Below are 24,762 nucleotides of genomic sequence, written 5' to 3'. Positions count from 1 at the left end.
TTTAAGTTAAAAATTAGTATGATAAACATTAGTAACATTAAAATTAGTATATTCACTTGCTCTGCTAAAGAGTTTATTTTTCATCAGCACATACATGGAGATCCTTGTGGCTAAACGGTTAGCGCATGGGCTTTTAAAGTGGGAGACTTGGGTTCAATTTCCGGCGAAACTCCATGCGGTTGGGATCCCATATTAAACTCTGGATCCACGCCTCACATAGCCTGGGGGTGATAAACTTAAAATAAAATCGAAACCAACACATACATCTGGATGTTTAAAGGTGGTATACCTCGACAGCAACGACTTGATGTCTGAGATGCTAAAATTGCAAGAAATTATAAACTATACCAGCATTATATTGGCATGTATATAACAGCTGATCAAATATGAACGACAAAATTGAGGTACTTCGGTTGGCTTCTTATGTTCTGTGAACGGTCTTATCTATTGTAGTTTCTTCTTAACCTTTGTGAAACATGTCTAATTAAATTACTGTATCTAATTAAACAATAATAAAATATCATGTTGTTCTATTTTGACAGGAATACGACCATCCGTATATTTTACTTAAAAATAATCAAAGCTATTTCTACAAATTACTTCAAGAAACGGGTCAGAGGAACGCAGAATATCTTACTCACATTGCACAAGAGGTAAGATTAGTTACTTTTTAATTGGCTCAACATATCAAGTTGTAATGCGTATTTCTACAATAATTTGTCCTTGAATATATGAATAGCACCCTTTTTATACAGTATTAGATGTGTCATTTTAGCTAAAAGACCATGTAAGATTTGGAGTGCATCGGAGTTATTTCTATATGTATTACTTTATGTGTTCGATTACATAAAGCCTTTGGCAAGCCTGAATGTTCGTACCTGTCAATAAGTTAACTCCATATTAACGTTTCTAACTATGTCTCGTATTGCATTCTTTGTTCCAGATCTGTTTATATTACTAAAGGTAAATTATTTTCATCGCATATTTGAACTGACTCTTAAGAAGTCATGTAACATTCCATTTGTCGGTTCGTGAACATTACTGTGCACGAATTTTATCGTTTGCATCTTGTTTTATCTCATTATGTGATTGTTCTCACTGTAATTTCACTGTTTCATGATACTTTGATTTCAGTCAGTATTGTTAGAACTACTGTATAATAATTCAGCACCTATAAAATTCTGAAGGAATAGAAAGGGCATGTGACTTTATTACTTTTACCAACATAAACAATACTCGATTAGAAAAACAATCTTCAAAGAAAGCATCGCGGAGAATTATAAATTGGAGTAACCCATATGGATTAACATTCAATTGGGAGAAAACTACTCTAATCAACTTTTCAGGAAGCGTTCTAACTCAGAATTAACAATAATAATTCATAGTAATCAAATTTAAAAAATCGAAACACATCAGACAGAACTTTACTTAAGACTCAAAGTCACAAAACCTCACTTATCTTAAAGCACAAGCATCAAAATTTAACAAAACACCTATAGGTTTAACATCTAAAAGATAGGGAATGCACCCCAATATTATATTTTTAATATACAAAAATGTTTAGAGGCTAGATTACTTTATGGTTCCATATTCTTTTCCTTGCAACCTTTTAAACACATTTCTCCCCTGCCTCTGTATTTGTTACTTCCCATCTACTACAACTATTGAACCACGCCTACTAAAGTAATTACAGGGCTGGAAAGCAACATAGTTATTAGCACTAGAATATGAGCAGTGAACTACGAGAAAACGTTACTAATAAGGGTCCACATAGTTCTTACTAGATATAGTACAAGCCACATTCTAACAATAACTTGTCGAACAAGATTACGGACTAATTTCGAGCAGAATGACACATATGAGTAAGATACATTATTCTGAGGCATTTAATAGAAATAAATAGAAAATTGAATTTTCTATTGAGTATTTAGAGCAGTATGGTAACATAAATGATATATCAGATAAGAAAATTTCAGTGTTTATTGCGGCAGGGGATCAAACAGTGTTCCAGATTGAGTCAGACCACTGCACCCAAGAAGGTTTCAGAAATCAAAACTGAGTAAGTAGAGTTATTAAGAAAGCATTATACTTAAATCACTAATTTTACACTAGAACGATTTAAATTTCATTCCATAAGACAAGAGCGAGGACAATCTTTTCAAGATCTTTTACTTTTAGTCAAGTCATAACCAAATAGATGTGGATTTGCAAATAATTTGAGGAAAGCGATTAGACACTAGTTAGTCACCGTGAGTCTACACGTAAAACTTTGCTGGCAGAATCTTTACTCACATAAACCAAGGCACAGGGTATATATGCACAGATGGATCTGTTGGAAAGAGAAGTCAATATTTCATAATGACGGTAAAGGAAGCGTTGTCAAATTGAGCAAGAAAAATCAACTTGAGAATGATTACAGGGAGGAAAAGCAGAAAAAAAAAAGACTTTAAGAACTGTAGAAATTGCAGTAGCAGATACAGGATAATAGATGCCCAACAAATGGAAAGATATGGTACAAATGTAACCGATATAACCATTTTTCCAAGATTTGTAACAGAAAAAGGTTCAATAAAAATAAATAAATAAATAAATAAATAAATAAATAAATAAATAAATAAATAAATAAATAAATAAAAAAGACGTCGGGAACTACACACTTAAAGTTCAGCAACTAGAGATGCACAAGCAAGTATATCCTCAGTGACCGTGAATCATTTTAATCTAATGAAATCAACTAACAAGACGAGCAAGAAATCAGGATGAGAAGTATTGAGTTAACCAAACAGTGAAGTCATGAAACGGAGAAAGATCGAAGGTCAACAGTGAATCGTTCGTCTGTAAGCAGTATTTAAGAAGGGAACCAATAAAAGAAACAGAAAGACCAATTGACAGAAAAACGGGAAATTAGAAAAAAAAGCGAAGGTAGATCATAGAGCAAATAAGAAGAAAACAATTGACATGTGGAAAGTAGAAATGAAATGAAAATGAAATATTTGAGTTTTGTCCCGCGGTAATGCCACATGTGATAAAAGAGATGATGATGAGAAATGAGTTAAATGGTGGAATGAAGAAAGTGGTAGGAAACGGGAGAACCCCATAAAAATCCACTTAGACGGGGTTTGTCCACACAAAGCCCACTTTGCGCGAGCTGGGATCAAACCAGGGACTCCACGCACCAAAGCTTAACGCTCTACCACTGAGCTACCGGAGCCCCAATTGGAAAGCAGAAGACGAATAGGATGTTATAAATATAAACAATAACGAAGATGCATTAAGATTCTTGAAATTGGTTTTGATGTAAAATAAATAATAAACAAATAAATAAAATAAAATAAAAGTGAGCAGTGATGACGGAATTAGCCGAAAGGACAGAATTGAAGAATATCAATGGAATAAAGATCATCAATTCAAAAACAGAAGGGGAAATATTGTTGGAAAGTAAACAAAAAGGACAAGGAATTATTATTTCTCTGAAAGTATCCGACATATGGCAACATATAAAATATGCATGAAAGATGAAACAAAAACTCGGTTATATTGATTTATTAATTTGTTGTGTTTGTTTATTCATTCTGATATACTGTTACATGTGTATGGCTTGTTGTATATTACTATTTCGTTAGTAATTGATATTTAGAAGTTCTACAATAATATATTATATATATTAAAGTTAATACAATAATATCTTATGAATATTAAAGTTATGGTAATTACAGACAACGTAATTACTATTATTAGAATACAAGCAGTAGGTCACCGGTACGGATCCATGTAATTTCTACTAGAAATAAGAAAGGTAACATTTTAACATATATTAATTTATCCTCACATAGAAACGAAGAAACTCTCACCTTTCCTAATACTAGCCCTATAACAATATCAGAGAGACAAACTTTCTCCTGATCTTCTCTTCTTATACACAAATATCACAGCAATAGAGGCTGTAGTTTTTTATATCATATCAACAAATAACTTAAATATGGGTACACGCTTCCACCACATACATCCATTTTTGAAACAGAAGCTATTGCTATTCGACAGGCTCTACCTTATATTTAAAAAAACATAAAATAAAAATAAATAAATAAATATTCCACTATATGCTCGAATGTCTTCAGTATCTTTCGAAGCCTAAAATATATAAATTAGAACCAAAAAAGAATACTTGGTCGGAATGCCAGAAAAATCAAAATTCCTTATTATAGCTTTTATCCTGTAGGAAATAGAACGATAGATAAATTACTCCAACGATGGAAGCTACAAAATACTACAGGTGCAGGAAAATTCTACTGAGATATCTTTAATGCACTGGGAAAATGAAAAGAATTAAAAAGAATTTACAGTATACAACTTCTCAAACTTAGTTTACACGTAGAATTATCTCCGGCTACACTTTCACAATTCATCAAAGGAACAAACCGTACAACTGGTGCAATGTGGAATATCGGTGATATGGACTACATTATTTTAAATTGTAATTTAACAATAATACACAACATTCACGGATAGGGTTTATTTTTTCACGAAAGCATGTTAGCTCTGAATAACCGATAAATTAATAAAAATTTACTTATGCACTTATAGCTTAACAATGTTGTACTATGAAAAGAAAACAAAAAGAGGAAAAGTAAACAAAGAGAAAAAGAAAATAATTAAAAAATGAAAACATCAGAAGAAAAGGGAAAAAAGCAAAACAGAAAAGAACATTTATTAGACATCACACTATTTCAAAAAATTAAAAAACAGATAAACACTCATATTGTCAAAGGCGTCAAAGACAATAAAAGCCTTCCCTAGAAAACAGATTGGATTGGAAATTGGGTGTAACACATATGATAATTAAACTTCCAGAACTTTCATTAACGATGTGAATAAATAAAAATATAATCGATACGAACGGAAAACTGAAACAAATATGCAGGACTGTTGAAAAACACACACGCATTAAATAATACTTGTATATACAAGACAAGTTTTGGAACGACGAATACGAGAACATCTGCTTAAAGTTCTATTAGTAGAAAAGTACAAGTAAGAACGTTCTATTTCTAACTTGCAATTACGGTGTTTGTTCCCGGTAACTATTATCACTAAATAACGGAGTGTTGAAAGACTTGGCAAACCTAAGGAGGGCTCCCGAGATACTACAAGCAGCCCTGCGAAGTCATGATCTAATATATAAAAACAAGAATTTTAGGAATCATTAAAAAAAAAAAAAAAAAAAAAAAAAAAAATCAAAAAATTGCTAATTTGGCTAGGAAGTTTAGGAATGATATTTTAAAAAAATCAATCAAAAGATTGCAATCTCGGCCAATAATTAATTTTTGGATTAGAGGCCACAAAATTTTTGAAGATACCTTATTTTTGTACGGAATAGGCACATCATACTGAGTTAAGTGGTAGTTTGGGTTTGGCTACGCTATATGTTGTTCTCCACAAATAAGGCATACAACAAAATTTTTGATTGAAATATATTGGATTGGAAATATACGAGTATTTACACTGTTAAATAGCAGATCGCTGTTTGACTTTTCCTGACAGCGACATTAGTCTAGTCATAATGCATTACCTATAATAAATTACCTTTATCATTACTGCCTCATAATACTGGCACTTAGTTACTTGCAAGGGCTATTATTATTATTATACAAAAGGCTAAGTTTAAATTCTTTTCGTAATACAAGTTGGCACTTAGTTATTTGCAAGGGTTATTATTATTATACAAAAGGCTAAATTGAAATTATTTTCATTGTTACACGGCATCCATGGAGATTTATTTCGTTAAATCCGTTTGCGTGTAATTATTGTGGCCTGCGGTTTACTACTCAGCAGCGAAAATGAAAAGACGATATTAAAATTTGTACGCGGAGACTGGATCGAGTTTGTATTTACTAAATTAGAAGTAGGATATCAACTTGATAAAAACCCAACTGTTGTTGACATAAATTGTACAATTATGAAATTTAAATTTCAAACTTGTAACATATGATGGAGAAGTTCTTCTTCTTAAAATAATTTCAGATTTTCTTAATCGTCATAAAATTTGAAGAGACTGAGGTCATTTCGCGAGTTTATTCAGCATGATTATAACATATCGCTGTACAATGGTTGTCTTTGCAGGAAGCTGTAACGTGCTCTATTAGGATTACAATATCTTAATTGGTGGTACAATTTTAGGAACAATAATAGTGTGTATAAAGGTGTGTTCCTGCTCAATTTATGCTAATCAGTGGTATTTTCATTTCATTATTTGACAGAGTAGGGATGAAGCTTAAAATTTGTTTCAATGGAAATAAACTGTACAAGTTTTCTGTTTCTACTTACATCTGTAATAGGTAACAACATGATATTAAGGATAATAATAGCTGTAGATTATTGATTGCGGATCTAGAGAAAGCAGATGCACCACACCCGACAGAAACAAAGCAATATATTCTCAAAATACCAGTCAATAATACATATATCGAATGAGTGTTTCGTGTAATGGAAACTTTATTGCCAGATTACAGAGTCAACGTAACTTGTGACGGGCAACATTTCTTGAATTATATATTTCGCAATTCTTTCGGCACTAAGGTGATATGACATCCGAACCACACAAGTTTCACCGGTAATCGAACTTTGATCTCTCGTGCCAGAGATGCGTATGCTAATCAAATACCTACATGGGAACTCGTCAATATTTTTGTTCTGATAACCTTGAGAACGATCTATTAAGATTTCTACAAAACTGCTCTGGAAAGTAGGACTTTTCAGTACACAGGAAAGAGCTACAAAAATATGTTTATTTCACTAATTTTTTGTGATACTTCCATTTAGTCCGGTACAGTACAGTTTCACTAATCAGTAATAGTAATATTAGTAATTAGTAACAGTGGTTATAAGAAACGGTGGTGACACGGTGAAAAGTCATCAGTCTCAAATTTATGACCCAAATTACATAAATGCCGTTAGTCTCCTGGTTTGTCTTTATATCAATCTGGGAACCTTACTAAAACAGCAAACAATACCAGACAAATTTGACAGTAAACGTTAATGTATCACTGTAGATATCCATTCTTATTGATGTAATTCTGACTTCATGCATTATTTCAGGGTTAAGTATGAGAATCAGTATCAGGATCACTCTCTCCAGAAAGAAGCGAATACAAGCATGTACAAGCAACTATTTACTGCATTCATGTCGGTTGTACTTGATTTGTAATTTTAAAATGTCAATGTTTCTCTTACCTTATTTAGCATTTTTCTTTATTTATTTCACACAAGTTATATTGGCGTTCATATCAAAGATATTATTGCACTAATAATCTTTAAATTTTCTTTTACAGTCTTACCAGAAAAAAGAAGGCAGAACTGTGCAGAACTGAAATACTGAACATCTGGAAAGAACTATAGATAGAAAGTGGCCAAAGTACTTCAGAAAATATACATTCAGACTTTTGCTTATATAACATATTGCATCAAGTAGTTACAGTGTGTTTCTTCTATAAATAACGCATTTTAGTTACTAATTAACTTTACACTATATTATTAATAACGTGAAACGCCTTTTCCGAGCGAATTATATCATACTTTACTAAAATACCAACTTTGATCTGACTGTTATCGAGTACACGTTACAAAATATTGTGTTTAAACAATTTTTGCTTTATACAAATTAAGATAAATTTTCACCATTTGCATTCATCATTCTACGTTTCGATATATTATTAAACCATTTTTATTTATCATTACATAAAGGGCAATCAAATCATTCCGTAACTTACAGTAAACAAACTAGAACAAATTTCAAGGACTGGAAACTACATTTATTTTTCCACATATTCCCATCTTACAGTTATACATTAATTCCAGCGTTTAACTAATATCTGGACGACTTTGGCATGGAAAACTTTGTAAATGCGTCTAGATATTCTAGGACATCCTGCTTCATCATCACTGTGGAAATGTTGACCTCCGACGGGTCAAAACAGTGGAAAACACTTCTTCATTTACAAACAATATACTGATTTTAGAGAATATTTTTTAACAAAGTCGCCATTTTGGAATTTCAGAACTCTGAGCGATATAATAATAATAATAATAAAGTGCACGTAGGTTAGTATATAAAAAGGATTGAGGTGATCAGCACCATAGCACTGGAGAGTACATCTTTAAAATGGAACAGTCTGCGCTTAAACTATCATAGTTTTGTACGAATTTATTTTCAGTGAATATGATGAAAATGTCATACGTTCCTTTTGAAATGTCCGACAAAGATAATTGAGTATTTCAACAAATTTGTAACTACAAACATAGCAGAAAACAAACGTGGTTCTCTATGATGTCTGTGGTTGGGCTAACTGGTTTATTTTCTGACACTTCTGGTTTTAATAAGGATATTACATTGGAGATGGAATATATATCTTTGGGGCTCTTAATCAATCGCTTCTCCCTTTTACGGTTTATACTCAACGTTAAAATCGGAAGTGGTTGATTCCTGCCTAACTTCTAGTTTCAGTGGAGATATTATAGAGGAGATGGAACATATTTTTGGGACGTTTAATTACATAAAACAGCTTCTCGGTAAATCTTATGGTCTTCATTCTATGGCGATCAATGTTACAACGGTTTCAACAGAGAGTTAAGAGGGAAGGTGGTATTTATTCTTAGAACGCGAAATCGATTTTAAAAAGAAGAAAAAAACGCTTTTGACAATCTACTATCGTATTTGATGAATAATAATGGAGATATATTCTTGCGACGGCGAATCGATTGTAAAAACCATTTCTGTCCGACAAAGATAATTGAAGTATTTAAACAAATTTGTAACTACAAACATAGCAGAAAACAAACATGGTTCTCTATGATGTCTGTGGTTTGACTAACTGGTTTATTTTCTGACATTTCTAATTTTAATAAGGATATTACATTGGAGATGGAATATATATCTTTGAGACTCTTAATGAATCGCTTCTCCCTTTTACGGTTTATACTCAACGTTAAAATCGGAAGTGGTTGATTTCTGTGTATCTATTAGTTTGTCATCTATACCGATCCTTAAAACCGGAAATGGTTAACTTCTTCCACTTCCGCTTTGGATATCGGCTCCAAAAACAAACTCGATTCCAAACTTCTGACTCTCTACACTCTGACCACATTTGATGATGACTGATTAAGTAGTTCTTGAGCTTTTGTCTCTCGGACGGGCAGTGTAAGTATTTAAAGGAGTTGTTAAACCAATGAGATCGCCAGGACTTGAAAAATCCACTCGCCTGCTCGCCAGTGGCGAATACTTGTACTTTTTTACATTTGGCGAGTGAAGTCCGATTAAACACTATGATTGCAAAATGGTCTGGCTAGTAGATGTTTTGGCTGGCTAGTGCAAGCAAGATTTTTCAAGTTCTGAAACTCGCAAATTTTGTAATGAATAATAATTTCTGTGGTTACATATGTTCACTATGAAGCTCGACATTCGACCATATCAATCTAAACGTCAGCGAGTTCGAGTGGTACTCTATATTCTCTCCATGGAACCCCACGCGACCAAGCTGATACTATAAATAGCTTTCAAAGGTGGTGAACGGAGCATCAATAGGTTAGGTGTAACTAACATACAGAAATAATTCGTAAAAAGTCAGAACTTTTTGCAAGCATCTTTACTAATTTTATAAAGCATACTTGTACTCAGTGGGTTTACTATTTAGTTACACCCCCATGATATCGGTCAGAAAACGATTTTGAGTTGAATTTGCAGATGATATTTGGAAAAGTAGCATTATTTCGCAAGTATTTGTCTCTCTTCAAAGTTAACTTGTCCAGTAAGCTCATTAATCAATTTATTATTGATGATGCTAGATTCTATCTGTCGAGATATATCACACCTTTGAAGTACATCGTTTGAATGGCAATACGTTTTATTTTATATAGAAATTCAATGCACGGAGGCACGGACGTCTTTCCATCACGTGACCATAGATCTTTGCACTATCATTGTTTAATCTTCTGAATTTTTCTTCTTGTATGGAGTCATAAACATATGACGATACTGCTGCCTTAAGAGATGGCACCATTGTGTCGTGCGCCAGTCTTACACAATCTTAATTTCAATCCATGAACCAGTAGCATCAAGAAACATAGATAACACAACATTTCATCATTTATTTATTTAATAACTGTGTGAGAATACAAATGGAATCATTACTCCCGATGCAATTGTAAATAACACGACAGAAAAATAATAAATACTTGTATGGATTTAATAACAGACGTTTCTTTTTATTTACATTTTAATGGTACGTAAAACCCAATATAGCAGAGTTATACATCGGACCTTTACTATTGATCCGAAGCATACTCTCACACAGAACCTAAATGACTTATATACTGATGATAATGTTACCACTTGTCAACGTGAAGAATAGCATTTGGTACATTGAGTCATGAAAAACTCACCATGGTTGCTGCAAGTCACATTGTTAAATCTAAAACTAAAACCCACTGAAACATTAGAGAAGAGACATTTCTTTATTCAAATATTGTTATACGAGGGTAAGTCAAAAATTATCCGTATAACTTTTCTTACATTGTTCATACTGACTTCTGTTCTTGTTTATTGTATTGTTATGCTCTTGTGATTATGCTATCAAAGTTTGATTCTAATTCCTTCATTTGTCTTCCTTTTGTTGTTGTAGATAGATCATGGTCGCTCCATTAGAAGTATGCACCAAAGAGGAACAACAAATACTGATCCGGTTTTTGTGGTCGAAAAGTTTATCAGGAACGTCAATCCATCAAAGACTTTTGGCACAATACGGGAACAGTGTCTTGCCGCAACGGAATGTCTAGGAATGGATTGAAAAAATTAAAAAATGGTCGCACAAGTGTTACTACCATTTACGGCTCCTTCATCGAGCGTAACACGTGTAAGGAATTAGGATCAAATTTTCATAGCATGACCACAACAGCATAACAATAAAATAAACAAGAACAGAGGTCAGCATGAATAGCTAAATTGCGGATAATTTTTGACTTACCCTCGTATATTACAAAATAAAAGAAGTCATTTTATTTAAAACGATAGATGAAGATTGTTTGGATAACACTGAAAAACAATTCTTTTACGCAGTCAGGTATTTGAATATAATCATTAAGTTTGTTCATATCCGTTAGTTTAATGCCATTTATAACATAATAAATCTTTACACTTTTAAAACTAGAGCACTTCTTTCCGTCAAATCGTTCAATTGCTTAGAAAAGGCAGTTATTTATTAAAATTTAAAAAGGGGATATGTTGTGTAGTGTGTAAATTTCACTTCAACGTATAAAGTATCTAGTCACACATCTGAAATATCGAACACCTCTTCATCAAAATCCTTGTTTTCCACTATGGTTAAAAGGTCTGCTATTATTTTGCATCATCAAACCTTGCTTTTAACTATTTCGTTCCTGAATTTCAAAATTTCTTTGGAAATACCTTACTTATAATTAATTACTTGACTTCGAAGGCAATTATTTGACCATCTTACTACTATCACTTTCGCAATACATCGTATTTTGATTGATACTTTCTTTGCAAATGTACACATTTGTTTACTGTATATTTGTAATGACAAACAAACAACCATCTCAAGACACATCATTATTGACTTTTTTCACTAATTTCCTTTTTCTTTTCTTAAATGGGTTAATAAATGTAATTTTAAGGTATATTTTAGAAAAAAAGCTTTACCACATTTATGACATGAATACGCTTTTTTGTCTGTATGAGTTAGCAAATGTTTTTTCAGGTAACTATTATCGCTATATGATCTTCCGCATTCTTGACAAGAGTACGGTTTGTTAATACTGTGTGTCACTAAATGTCTTCGTAAGTTACGTTTTAGGCTAAATGACATACCACACACCTCGCAAGAAAATTTAACATCAGCATGGCTTAACAGATGGTCTTTTAAGTGAGTTTTGTTACTGTAACCTCTGCCACATATTTCACAAAAACACTGCTCCTCAACACTATGAGTCACCATGTGTCTCTGCAAGTAACTTTTGTCTCCAAATGATTTGTCACATTTCTCACAAGAAAATGGTTTTATATTTTTATGAGTTAACAAATGTGTTTTTAAATACGAATTCCTGCTAAACGAACTACCACATTCCTCACAACAAAATGGCTTTGCATTTGTATGCAGTAACATATGTCTTCTGAGGTTACCTTTACTACTAAATGAACTTCCACATTCCTCACACAAGTGTGGCTTAACACCTGGATGGGTTAACAAATGGGTGCTCAAGGCAGATTTTGTATTAAATGAAATAGAACACATTTTACAGTATGGTTTAATATCTTTTTGAATCAAGTTTCTTTTCTTATTGGATAACGTTGCACAGTTCTCCAACGTATCAGAACTTCTATACGTCGGAAATTGTTTATTTCTGTAATCATCTGAGAGTATATTGCACAGCTGGTCTCCTCCGCTTTGTAAATTATTTCTAATGGAACAAAATAAGCAGAAAATATTAATGTCATAAAACACTTTAAACTACAAGGGCTATATAAAAAGTAATGGCAACACTGTTATAATTCGTATCTGGCTTTATGTACAGAAGAACGCCTGTAATATATCTTGAATGTAATCGCTTTCCAACTCGATCACTTCCTGTCATGTGTGGAAGGCGTCGTACCCTGTCAGTGCGTCAATCTTTGTAGATATACCTCAGAAACCACCATACGGCACAGACGATGGTTTCTCTTGTTGTAGTGGTTCCCATGAAGCTGTTTCATCATTTTGGCAAAAAGGTCGTTACGAAGTCTCTGAAAACACTGTAGTGCACTCAGGACTGGTCCTAGGCACTTTGTCGCCCCCTTTCTTCAAAAAGAACAAATCTTAAAAGCAATGATTTTAAGTATGCTACCCCATCATGAACAACGAAGAGGAGGAAAAGTTTACTCGCATTCAGAAAAGGCTAAACACTAAAATAAATCTTTTTTTTTTTTTTTTTTTTTTAACAATACTGTATTATGTTAGTCAAAGGTAAAGCAAACATACCTGCAGAGGAAAGATGGTAATCCTTTTTATATAATTCAATATCGAGCTTCAATCTGAATATATCAGTTTGATATTCCACTGCAACTATCTCTTTTATCTTTAGTTTTTTTTTCCCCTCCTACATCTGTTAAAAAATTTTAAAAGAAACTTGTTTCCACCTCAATGGTAAGGAACTTATTTGTGACAAAAACAAGACTAGTTTTCATATCAAAACTCCGATAACTAGTTAAATGGAACAGGTGTTCGCTACTGTTCGAGAATGGAGTTCTTATATTTGACAATTAAGCAAATCATGCTGGGATTTGTTTGACAATTTGCTTTAGCGCTGTCCATGTGACCTTAAAGTAATGCAACCTAAACACGACTTATGAATGTAGTATTCAAATAGAAGGTTAGCTTAGTAAATTTAACTACCATCATTATGAAGTCTCTTTCCAACAAGAAAAATGTATTTTAAATAATATAGTTATGACAGATTTTGCTGCCTCGTACAAATGTGCGTGTTGCACATTTGGTGTAGCCCGCTCTGCGTGTACTACGTCTACTTTCCACTTCAATGTTGATCCATCCAAATTATTCGTCTTTCCGTAAGAGATCGTTATGCCGCTTCCACTGTTCTCCTCTGTTTTATGTAATTGCTGCTTTGGACTGAATAACACAGTCATTACCACTCGCCGCACAATCTCTTATCAGCTGCAGAAATCTTGTAATGGTGAGACAGCCCTCTGACGTGATAACAGTGTTGCCACTACTGATTACCGAACCTATGAACGCATTTTTATGCGAGGAATTAACTAATTATCTTCACTATTTAAATTATATTTTTCTCTCTCCACTTTTACCGTTCAATAATAAAAGAAATGTGGATTTGTGAAAAGATTAAAAAAAAAAAAAAAAGTCAAGCTCAAACATCTAAGATATGAACATGTTCAAATAGTAACATCTCTATTCTTTAGTAACAACGTGTTCGTATTTTGTATGCCAAGAGCACAAACCGTCATCATGGAAACAAAACTATATGTGTAAGAAGCTAAAAATTCACTAGGAAGGAAGTATTTGACCTTACCTCAACCTATAAAAAATTTTGGTAGCACCACTATTTAGACGTATATAAAAGCAACTGTATCATTGACAGTACTGATCATTTATTACTGGAAACCTCTAGTCATTATCAAATACCTGAGCACCACACTGATTTTTCACAATTTTTAGAACATACTACACAGTATCTATATACACCTGTCTGTTGGACTTGTTCGGTGGGTAAGCACAAAAATTATTTTCAAGATTATTCACCTTCATTAATCATCCATCTCAATTAGCTTAAAGAGCATAAACATAGGGACATTAAGCTAATATATACAAGGTTGTCAAAAAAAAAAAAAAAATCTACTGAGTCTTCTGCGTACGAGATGGTGTTAGGGTCCCGAATCGCATAATACATGATTTGCAGCGGCTCAGATGTAATGTCATTTGATACCTGACGCTAGTAGATGCGCAAAGTGTGGTAGAATTCTTATAATCAGACGAAAGGTATTGCCCGTACAAGGGAGTGAAGTTACCACGAAACTGCACTACATTTTACGATTTTATCTCGATGAAAGCGCAAACGAGTGAGAATTTGTACTGTTTTGGCGCTAGACACGTTATCACAAGCAGCTATCAAAAGATGGCTTAAGTTGCTCTCGTTTTAGAAATTCTGACGTCGAAAATGCTCCTCGCAGTGAGCGACCGATTACATTAGAACTGGAGGGTATTCTGGCAAAAATCGGGAAAAACCGTCATGCACACAGTCACAGTATTGCTAAAGATCTATACATCCATCAGCTAACAGTGTTAAACCATTTACAGAAAGTTGGCGCCAAAAAGGAGCTTGGCGTTTGGGTGCTACATGATTTGACTCAGGAACATTTATTCAATAGAATTTTTATCTGCGAATCTTTATTGAAATGTAACGAACTCGAGCAATTTCTGAAACGGTTGCTCACGGGTGATGAATAGTGGATAACCTACAACAACAACATAAGAAAAAGATCGTAGTTGAAGCGAGGAAATCTGTGAAGAAAAAATAAAGAAAAAAAGAAACACGCTCAGGAAGGCAATGGTTGTGCATTTGGTGCGATTAGAAGGGCACTGTGCATCACGAGCTGCTACCGCCGACCAGAAAAATAAACTCTGATTTGTATTGTTATCAGTTAGCGCGGGTAAACCTAGCACTTCAAAAGAAATCGCCCAAACTGGTCAAGAGAAAGGGAGTGGTATACCACACTCACAACGCCACGCCGCATACATCTTAAACGATCCGTCTTGGACCTGGCACTATCAGACTTTCACTTTTTTTTTTTTTTTTTTTTTTTTTTTTTATCTGCACAAGTCCCTGAATGATGTTAAGTTACTTTGAAATTTTTAAAAAAAAATAATGACTGACTTATTGTCATATCTTAACAAATCGGCAAGACGGACAATAGTTGCATTTCCTGAGAAAAATCCCCAATTTTCCTTGATTTCCAAGTTTTCCAGGTTAAGCACAATTTCCCCTGACATTTGACCTTCTTTTCATTTTCCCTGACTTTTCCCTGTTTTCCAGATTTGTAAGAACCTGCACTTAGCCCCCCCCCCCCAAAAAAAAAGTAGTAGTAAATGCGACCGAGCCTTAGTAACCAGTGCGAAATTGTCCTTGCACTACAAAAACTTCCTTTTCTTTCTACTTTTCAGAACACTGAAAACCAGACCTAACAATATTCTGCGCCATTTGACATATAAATTTGGTATATTAAGATTATTATTATTATCAGATATATTAACCCAGGAATACACACCGGGGTACTGTGACATCCTAGTGTGATTTCTTTTGTATTCTCAGTTGAAGTCACAACCTACTAAGGTGATGACATCGTTTTGTTTTGTATTTACCGCAGGGTGCCCTGACAACCAGGGACGTACGCAGGGGGTGGGTCCTGGGGATCCAGATTCCCTACCCCGAAATTTCGACTTTTGAGTGAATTTAGCCCAATTTTAGGAATTTTAATATAAAATGCCCTCATATTGTGTTTGGACCCCTCCAGAAATAAATTCCTGCGTACGCTACTGCTGGCATTTCATATGTATATTGCTGGGTGTGCTTTATTATTAGAAGTTTTATAATAACTATAATTGTTATATTTACCACTGCAGATACATTAAACACAACTGTTAGTTTGAACATTAAATCCGAAATATTGTTAAAGTAAGCGAATTTTCCAGATTTAAAACCCTAAATGAAATTGACGGTAGTTCCAATATTCAAGTACGCCATTGCTCCCAGGCCAAAGTATCTCTAAAATTGAAAATGAAATGGAATCTTGCAATTTAACGTCCCATGTTTATGTCCTTGAGGCTAAGGGAGACGATGATTAAAAGCAAGAGAATGATGATGGAAGAATTAGTGGAATGAGACTCCCCGAGAAAACTCACGGACAAGATGTTGTCCACCACAAACTTACTTGGTCGGGGATCGAACCAGGGACCCCACGCACCAGAAGTAAGCACTCTACCACTGAGCCACCGTGCCCCCTATTTCTAAAATTGTTGCTGACTCCACTAAGACATCGGCGTCGTTGAAGCGATTTTACGATAAATCTTTCTGTAAAATGTATTGCTCTTACGATGAATGTTAAGTGCTAAAAAGTTCAAATAACCACCTTCGTCCTTTCTCTTATATTTTTACCTTTATATTTGGATGGAATTAAGCTTATACTAAAACGTTTTATTTTCACTATCATGTGAAAACAACACTAGATTATCCACATATTTCTAATAACAAGTGAATAACAAGTGACTTTTAAATAATACAAAAGTTACGGAGAAATTAACAATTAGATGAATTGTCAGCCATTAAAGCAAAAAAAAAAAAAAAAAAAAAAAAATTAATAAAGGTAATCAGGTTAAAGTAATTAATTACAGAGAGAAACGAAGTTAAATTCTGGACGATATTTAATTTGCGCATGGATACATGTTAGGTAAACACGCAATACAGCATAATATGGCAATATTTCATACTAAGCAATCTAGAACGTAACACAAATACAGAAATGTAGAGCGGAACTTAATAAGAGTAGTTGCGTCTGAACCAAATGAAGTGAAGTGGGGCAAAATTTTAGGTGTTATCCCATTTCATGTGGGCATAAACTTGTAAAATCCACGAAAGAAATATGTTACTTGATTCTACAATAGGATTATACAAGCAAACAAAAATTGCAATCTTACACCTTACACTTAAAATAAGGTAGAAATACGATATGGAAAGTGTGTTCTACACCACGTAGTACTCATTAAGAAAGAACGATGAAGTAAAGTGCTAAGCGAAGAATGTGTACAAAGTGATTAAAAAAAAAGCCACGAACACCCTGTCAGCAACCAACACAAACAGAAAGCCATAGTTGTGTCACACACAAGGCATGTGTTTTATGCCATATAGTCTTTTTTCACTGTTTGTATACCCACCATCGCTGACGTGCCTACCCCCTACGTATGCACTCCTCGCTCTCGCTCGGGCCCCCATGCTGCGCTTCTGCCCTGACTCGTTTAGATAGCATTCGTGCTTTTTAGTGGACACCAACTCACGTTGGTTTATGTTTCAAATTAATTCGTCTTTTATGCATTAGTTTTTAAGGCATATGTTCACACGCTGTAGTTATATTCTGCCCTCCTAAAGTCAATCTGCACCCATTAATACAAATCAGCACTTAGGAAACACTTTCTAAGGCAGTGAGAGTGCATTTCCTGCTAAGAGAAGTTCATATTTCATGAATATCAGTATCCCCTTCTTTGGTAACCTAGTACAGGAAAGAAGTATTTTCGTATGCGTTTTGTAATCTTTGATGTTCTAGAGATATGTATTTGATAGAGGGCTCTGTCCCCGAAACCCCTCTAAAGGTTTAATTACATAATATTGTAGAAGGGTGTTTATAGTGCTCAGTAGCGTACCCAGGAATTTATTTCGGGGGGGGTCCAAACTAAATATGAAGCTATTTTATATTAAAATTGCTAAAATTGCCCCTAAAATTAGGCTAAATTTTTAAAAAGTCGAAATTTCGGGGGGGTCCGGACCCCCGTGTCCCCCCCCCCCTCCGTACGTCCCTGATAGTGCTGGTTAGAAACATGAGAAAGTAAGGATTCAATGTTTCTTATTTCTCAATAAATTGAATTTGCAACATGTAACAGTTGGAAAATACTAATTTTGCGCAGTAATACAATAATGATGAATACGTATTTAGTGAAGAGCCAAGTAAGCATGAAAATAAGAAACATTTGTCATTAACATTTACGAATGAACGACGGATATGAAAGGAAAGTAATTCTAGGGAAGGGATATTAAAATAACAACAAACAAATAATAATACAATGTTGAAAACAGGTTCATGTGGATCTAATCCCGGGCCGCCATCTGCGAAAAATTAGTCTGAGCAAATATTAACTGGAAACAAGCAAGCTGACCATTGCTACTAACTTTTTCTGTTTGTAAGTACTGACCTCAAACTAAAAAACATTTATGCACAGCTGAGATTATTCTATTATATATTGGAAAGGTAGAAATCTTAAGCTGCGATTATAAAGAAATGGCTCAATTAATCGTCAGATCCAAGGACATTCAACATTCTTTATCGGGGCTCCTTCCTGGATAAATTGTTAGTGTTCACCTCACCTTCCGTGTAGGAAATTCGGATTCAAATTCCCATAAGAATTTATGGTTTGTATTGCATTTTAAACTTTCGGCCCATGTTTAAAATAGCCGCAGTGCTGAAACATGAGATTCACAAATAGTATCAGTACTTAAATGACGCATTTAAAGTAGCCAGTTTTGAAATATTAGCGTTTACGAAAGAAACTATACTTGTTTCTACTTGCTACTTTCGTAGACTGTAACTGAATTTTGATATGAATGCCAGTACATATTTAACAACAATCATTTGACCAATAAAGAGACTGTCTCCATAACAGAGATTAAAAGCTTGCAAACGTTACAGTCTTTATAGATCTTAGGCAAACAACATAAGCTAGAAGTGATTAATGCGTAAACTAGTACCAACATGAAACCGTCATGCTCCACATTAATAGTACAAAATACCGTAATACGTAGGAGGTTAAACATTGCACTATTTCTGCAGTTTCTAACCATTTGGAAACACGGAAAATATCCACAAAAATAAAACAATAAACCTGTCGGAATTTCACACAAACAAGATGGTGATGAAGTTGTTTGGAAGAGTTGCTTTATTAAGAAGGAACGTATACAACTCAATAATGGTAAAAGAAAGTTACCTGTCGCAAGGCAAATAAAGAAAATAGTTCGTTGGTTATATTCAGGTGATCTAGATGGTTGACAATCGTAGAAAGGTTCTGGAAAAGTAAAGGACAATTTTGCCAATGCACAGAGAAAAGGACAGGCTTGTCACTGAACTTGTGTGTCCTAACTTCTTTGATTTTTAACCTTTCCGGCCTTGGAGTGATGGTAAATACAGGTGTGTGCTCAAAATATATAGGCTGAGAGTTCCCTAGATCTGTTTGGAAAGCAGCATTACTAAAAATAATATACTTTTATTTTATCTAGCTGAAGTGAGTTTGAGACTTTCTAGCAGAAAGAACTGTCCACGTGTAACTTTTTATAAATATTTTAGTCAATCATACTTATTTTACTTACAAATAAGTCATAAATCCGTGAAGTGAGGCGACTTAAATAAAAAGTGTACCTGAAAGTTACCACACGAAAAGACACTGGAATTTGCACGTTGACAACAAAGGCAAAATTCTTAAAATAACGACGAAGGAAAATCAAGCCTAGGGCCTTATGCAGAGTCGTTTTGGCGTGTGATTAATGCCATACTAAAGAGTTCGACTAACATACAGGGTGTCTCAAAAGTCCCCCTCTGTTATTATCAGAGTTACAACAAAATGTAATAGGGAAAACCGCCTGCAAATATAATGTTTTCAATCTAAAGTGAAGAAATTCCTTAAATCGGACGAGCCATTTGGGCTGTACATTCTTTATACGCCCAACGCTACGTTTTCATTTACCTGCACCCACAACATAAGTGAAAATTGAATGAAGTTACTGTTTGAAATGGGATCTGGCCATCGACACACTAGGTAAAAGGCAGTAACTTCATTCACTTATGTTGTGGTACCAGGCAAATGGCAACATTGCATTTTCATTTAACATTGGGCGTGCAAAGAGTGTACAGCCTAAACGGCTCGTTCGATTAAAAAAAAAAAAAAAAAAAAAAAAAATCCTTCACTTCAGATTGAAGACATCATATTTGTTCCTCCTCTTATATTTTGTTGTAACTCTGATAATAACAGAGTTAACCTATATCAGAGGACTTTTGAGACACCCTGTATGCTTCCTGCAGTAGTCAGGCCTTTAGTATGACTCTAATCATACGTCAAAACGACTGCATAAGGCGGCTTATGTTTAATTTCACATACTATTTTCCACAGGTAAGGGGATAAAAATACAAATAAATGAAGAGGAAAGCATTACAGCAATGCAAATTGTGGAAGAAAACCTTTAGTGTGTCAACTTCATAGATTTACAGGCGGTACTTCTAAAGTTCAGCAAAATAAAGGAGAAACGGTAACGGTCAAAAGGAGTGAGTGGGGAACGGCACACAAAGATTAAAACAAGCATACAGAAAAGATGTTTTAAGTTCGTTAGTTTTGGGACACTTTTTGTAAATCACTGTAATTATCTACACATACACACTATCGTTTAGAAAAGAGAAATTATTTACCTTTCGAGTTGACAGCCCTTTGGAATACCTCTTTTATTTGCTATTTCATTACGATTGTATAAGGTGGTGTCACATGATTCCTCATCGCTCCGTTCTATTTTCAAATTATTGTAGATAAATGTAGCATTTTCCTTAGTTTCAGATTCCTTCTCAAGTATTTCCGCTTTGAAAGTCGCCGTGGAATTCTCGGTGTCATATTCTATTTGATAATCTGTGAAGTCTTTTAACTCAAATTCTTCCTTTGTGAACATAGGTAACTCAAACTGCATTAATTTCAGCGGTTCTTCTTTAATATAATAACACTTATTTTCAAGCTTCCAGTCAGTTTCAGTTTTCACGGAACATGGCTCATTTTCCACTAGATACTTAACTTCCATTATGCAATAAGGTTCCTTTCTTTAATAATCCTTCTACTTCAGCAAAATCTCTAAGATTTTACATACGTATTTCCTTTCTTCGACTACTTTACTCTGACGAAATATTAAATCAATACTCAGCCACATAAAAGTGATATTTTTGTTTCATTATGGCATTATTATACCTTACAATACCTAGTAAAAATATACGAAAAACAAAAAGAAAGTTAGAGAAACACAACTGCAATACACTATAAATAAATACTGACATTGGCAACTTACTACAACATTTTACTTAATTTTTTTTTTTCTTGACACCTTTCGCTACAATTATTTCATTTGTCTTAGATTTTGCTTCACTAGCCCTGGGTTTCTTACTTTAAGCGTTTCTCACGGGCTTCTGAGAAAGCTTTGCTTTACGTGTGAGACACATAACTTACCAACATACGACAAAATCAGTCCATTTTTGTAACTTCAATGCGAGAAATCCCAATATGCACAGAAATTCTACAGAAGTTGTCACATTGGGAAAAATTTTCGAAAAACATATTTTGTCTTAGGTTTAGAAATGCTTCCCTTTTATTCAATTTTCGTAAATTCTTCCATCCTCCTTCACATAAAGAGACATAAAATTTCTCAATAGAGAGATTACGAAAAGTCTTAGCATACGTGGCTTTGAAAATATATAGAATTTGCAGACATATTGGGAGTTCCTTTATAAAAATCATATATATGGTGATTGGTAACTCGATGCATTCCTTGCAAGGGGATATTCTACAAGTACTTTGGAACATTTTCACCTATATGAACCAGGGGTCGCTAATCAAGTTTCTGAGTAATTTGCACATGTGTGATTTCTTGGAAATTAGCCAGCTAACAAGAGGTACACGAGAAAGTTCCACCCTGACCCATTTCCACATATCGTAGAGCGATGAAATTTTACATGTGTAATCCTGCATACCTATGTAGGTCATGTGGTAATGTACGGTTCGCAACTGTGCACCGTTGCTGTGTTATAGGTCCGAATATGAAGTAAGGTGTAGTGGTTTAAAATACATTACTGCATCTCAGAAAGCGGCGTGGCAACAAAGCAGAAGTAATTGTCCCTAGGAAATGACTGCATGGTTGGGAAGAGGTGGAATGAAGATGGTGTGCGGTCAAGAGAAAACGTGAACTATGACGGATTTCATACTCAGGGTCGTGCATCTGTCCGTCCAACATTCGAGCAGAGAACAGGTGCATAGCATTGCATCCAAGCACCAAGGAATGCATCGAATTACCAGTCAACCTATATATATACATAATGAATCTCATTATTCTCCGATTCTTCCTCTTTTTTCCTCTGTAAGTTCAAAACAAGAACCAGCCTTGCTTTTACATTGTAGTTTTGTTATCCAGCACCCTAAAGTTATGAAAAAATGCAATCTCATGTTTCAGAACTTTACATCACCGTTTCCCTTAGCCTTCGTCATGCATAATCTTAGAATGTTAAACTTTATTTAAAAAAAAAAAAAAAAAAAAAAAAAAAAAAAAAAAAAAAAACTTTTACCTCAAATACACTAAACAATAAACTCATGCGTACAACGATTTCTACTACTAGAAATACGACTGGTAAAGCAAACTTTTAGGATTATCAAGTACAGGAAATGCCCGAATACCTACGAACTTAACATGTTCAGTTTAAGAGAGTTAATTTTCGGATATTCTTAGCAGAATAAAACGCTTTTATGTTAAGGACCATTAGTTATATAGATAAATGATAAGCAGATATATCTACTGGATACAAAAAGGAAGTCTCAAGAAACCCTAGTTTGGGACTAACAAAACTGGTTCAACAATAACTACGTTTCAGTAGAATTATTCGAAAAATGTTTTGATAAAGAGGAATTAGAGGACTTCTTAGGTCAGATGGACTTAATCACATATTTATCAAGCCAAATATCGTATTACTACTACTACTACTACTACTAGAAGGTATAAAAATGAATTGTTGGCTACCATGTAATTTGTTTCAAGAAGTTCTATATGTAAGTGGAAAAGCTAAAGTATAACTAGCAATCATGAATCTATGTATAAAGTCAGTGTTATTACTGTGTGAAATTAGAGTGCACAATAAAGATACTACAAAATATATAAAGGACAATCTAGGACATGTAACGTTTCAGGTCAACAACGAAATCTGTATTTTCGTGTTGTATTATCAACTTAAACATGTATTATTCAATTAAGCTCACTGCATATTACTGACATCACTACGTAAATTATTTATTATTCCGTAAAACGTTTTGAGTTAAAAAAAAAAAAAAAAAAAACTGTTCATTTGTTCCTAGTTCTTAATAACGCGCCAACACTTGAAAGAAAACCCCTACCAGCTAATTCCTACCGCTCTGTGGAACGGTCTGACAAATTACTGGAAGAAATATTTAGACATCAAAATTGTTCCTGTGAAGAATATCTGATCGTGTAACTTCAAAATAATAAATAGTGAGTACTGGGAAGTAATGGTTTAATGAAACACATTATCATTCCACTTGTTGAAAAAGAATAGGCTATATACGGGAAAGAATAAATTATAAAAAATACTGCTTTCCGTGGAATTAGCAAACTATATATATATATATATATATATATATATATATATATATATATATATATATATATATATGCTGTGATAATTAGGCAGTGACTGAAATGTTTACAACATTCTACACTTATAAAGCTGAAGCAAATATATTTTTTTCTTTTTCCATATAATTAACATAGTGGACAGTTTCATTATTCCAGAAGTATTCTATTGTTAAATAAAACTGTAACAAATGAATCCTAGTATTCACATTTTAATGTTTTTATTTTCCTAAGATATAATACTAATAATAATGGTTCAGTTTTATCGAACTTAAGATAATTATGATATATTATTGAGTAAGAGAGTGCGTATCTGTAAGATAACTGTGCTAATTAATAATAACAATAGTTTTACAGGAGAGGAAAAAAAAAAAACATCTGAACTAATCTCCAACTCTTTCAAACTTGTCTTCTTCTGTAAAGTTGTGTTTTGTTTTTGACATACGAATCTGATTTTCACGAAGCTTTGAACCCCTTGTAAACAAAGCAGACTACAGTGCAGAAATGTTGCCAACTAATTAAACAAAAAAATGTTGTATGCAATTTTGTGCTAAAAAATGAATAAACAAACTGAAGGGGGAAAAACAATGAGATTAAAAATAAAATGGCATGGGCTTATGATAGGAGAATCAGGAACCATTTTCTTTCGTTTGCAGTGGCGAACGCACTGCTCTCCTGAATCTTTGAACTACTATGTAAACGCAGACATGCACCAGGAGGAAGGACAAAACGTTGAATTTCTTCTACCAGTGTAAATTACAACTAAAACTTACTATCCCCATTCCTAACATTTCCTCTAGCTGAGATTCTACCTAAAATGTTAGGATTCAGAGCCACTATTACATGATGACTTAGTGTTCCTACTAGCAGATCTATGGTTGGATGGAGGATTAAAGTTTATCGTCCCCTTCAACAACAAGGTTCTATGAAATTTGGACCTACAGCCGAACGAGTGATCCGAACTACATGCATTTCTTCCGGAAATCG

At 33.9% G+C, this 24,762-nt stretch overlaps 2 protein-coding genes across 5 annotated transcripts in view; one reads left to right on the top strand and one right to left on the bottom strand.

Moving 5' to 3' along the window:
- The window catches only part of LOC145692485 (ATP-binding cassette subfamily C member 4-like), a 59,765-nt gene extending 51,599 nt beyond the window's left edge, over positions 1-8,166 (top strand). The window contains exons 15-16 of the mRNA XM_081767793.1: positions 543-653; positions 7,329-8,166. Coding sequence (XP_081623919.1) covers positions 543-653; positions 7,329-7,367 — 150 coding nt within the window. The 3' untranslated portion in view covers positions 7,368-8,166. The remainder of the gene's footprint in view (positions 1-542; positions 654-7,328) is intronic.
- A 1,954-nt stretch (positions 8,167-10,120) lies between these two features.
- The window catches only part of LOC145693456 (uncharacterized), a 44,528-nt gene continuing 29,886 nt past the window's right edge, over positions 10,121-24,762 (bottom strand). For all 4 annotated transcript variants that reach the window (XM_081769466.1, XM_081769463.1, XM_081769464.1 and 1 more), the window contains exons 2-3: positions 20,795-21,345; positions 10,121-12,468 (exon numbers count right to left, since the gene is read on the bottom strand). In XM_081769466.1, the coding sequence (XP_081625592.1) occupies positions 11,637-12,468; positions 20,795-21,171 (1,209 nt within the window). In that variant the 5' untranslated portion in view covers positions 21,172-21,345 and the 3' untranslated portion in view covers positions 10,121-11,636. The remainder of the gene's footprint in view (positions 12,469-20,794; positions 21,346-24,762) is intronic.

Source organism: Thermobia domestica, chromosome 8 (assembly GCF_964235325.1).
Source record: "Thermobia domestica chromosome 8, izTheDome1.hap1.1, whole genome shotgun sequence".
In the NCBI taxonomy this organism is placed as follows: domain Eukaryota; kingdom Metazoa; phylum Arthropoda; class Insecta; order Zygentoma; family Lepismatidae; genus Thermobia; species Thermobia domestica.
The sequence above is the reverse complement of the archived record's forward strand: the minus strand, read 5'-3'. Positions and strand labels throughout refer to the sequence as shown.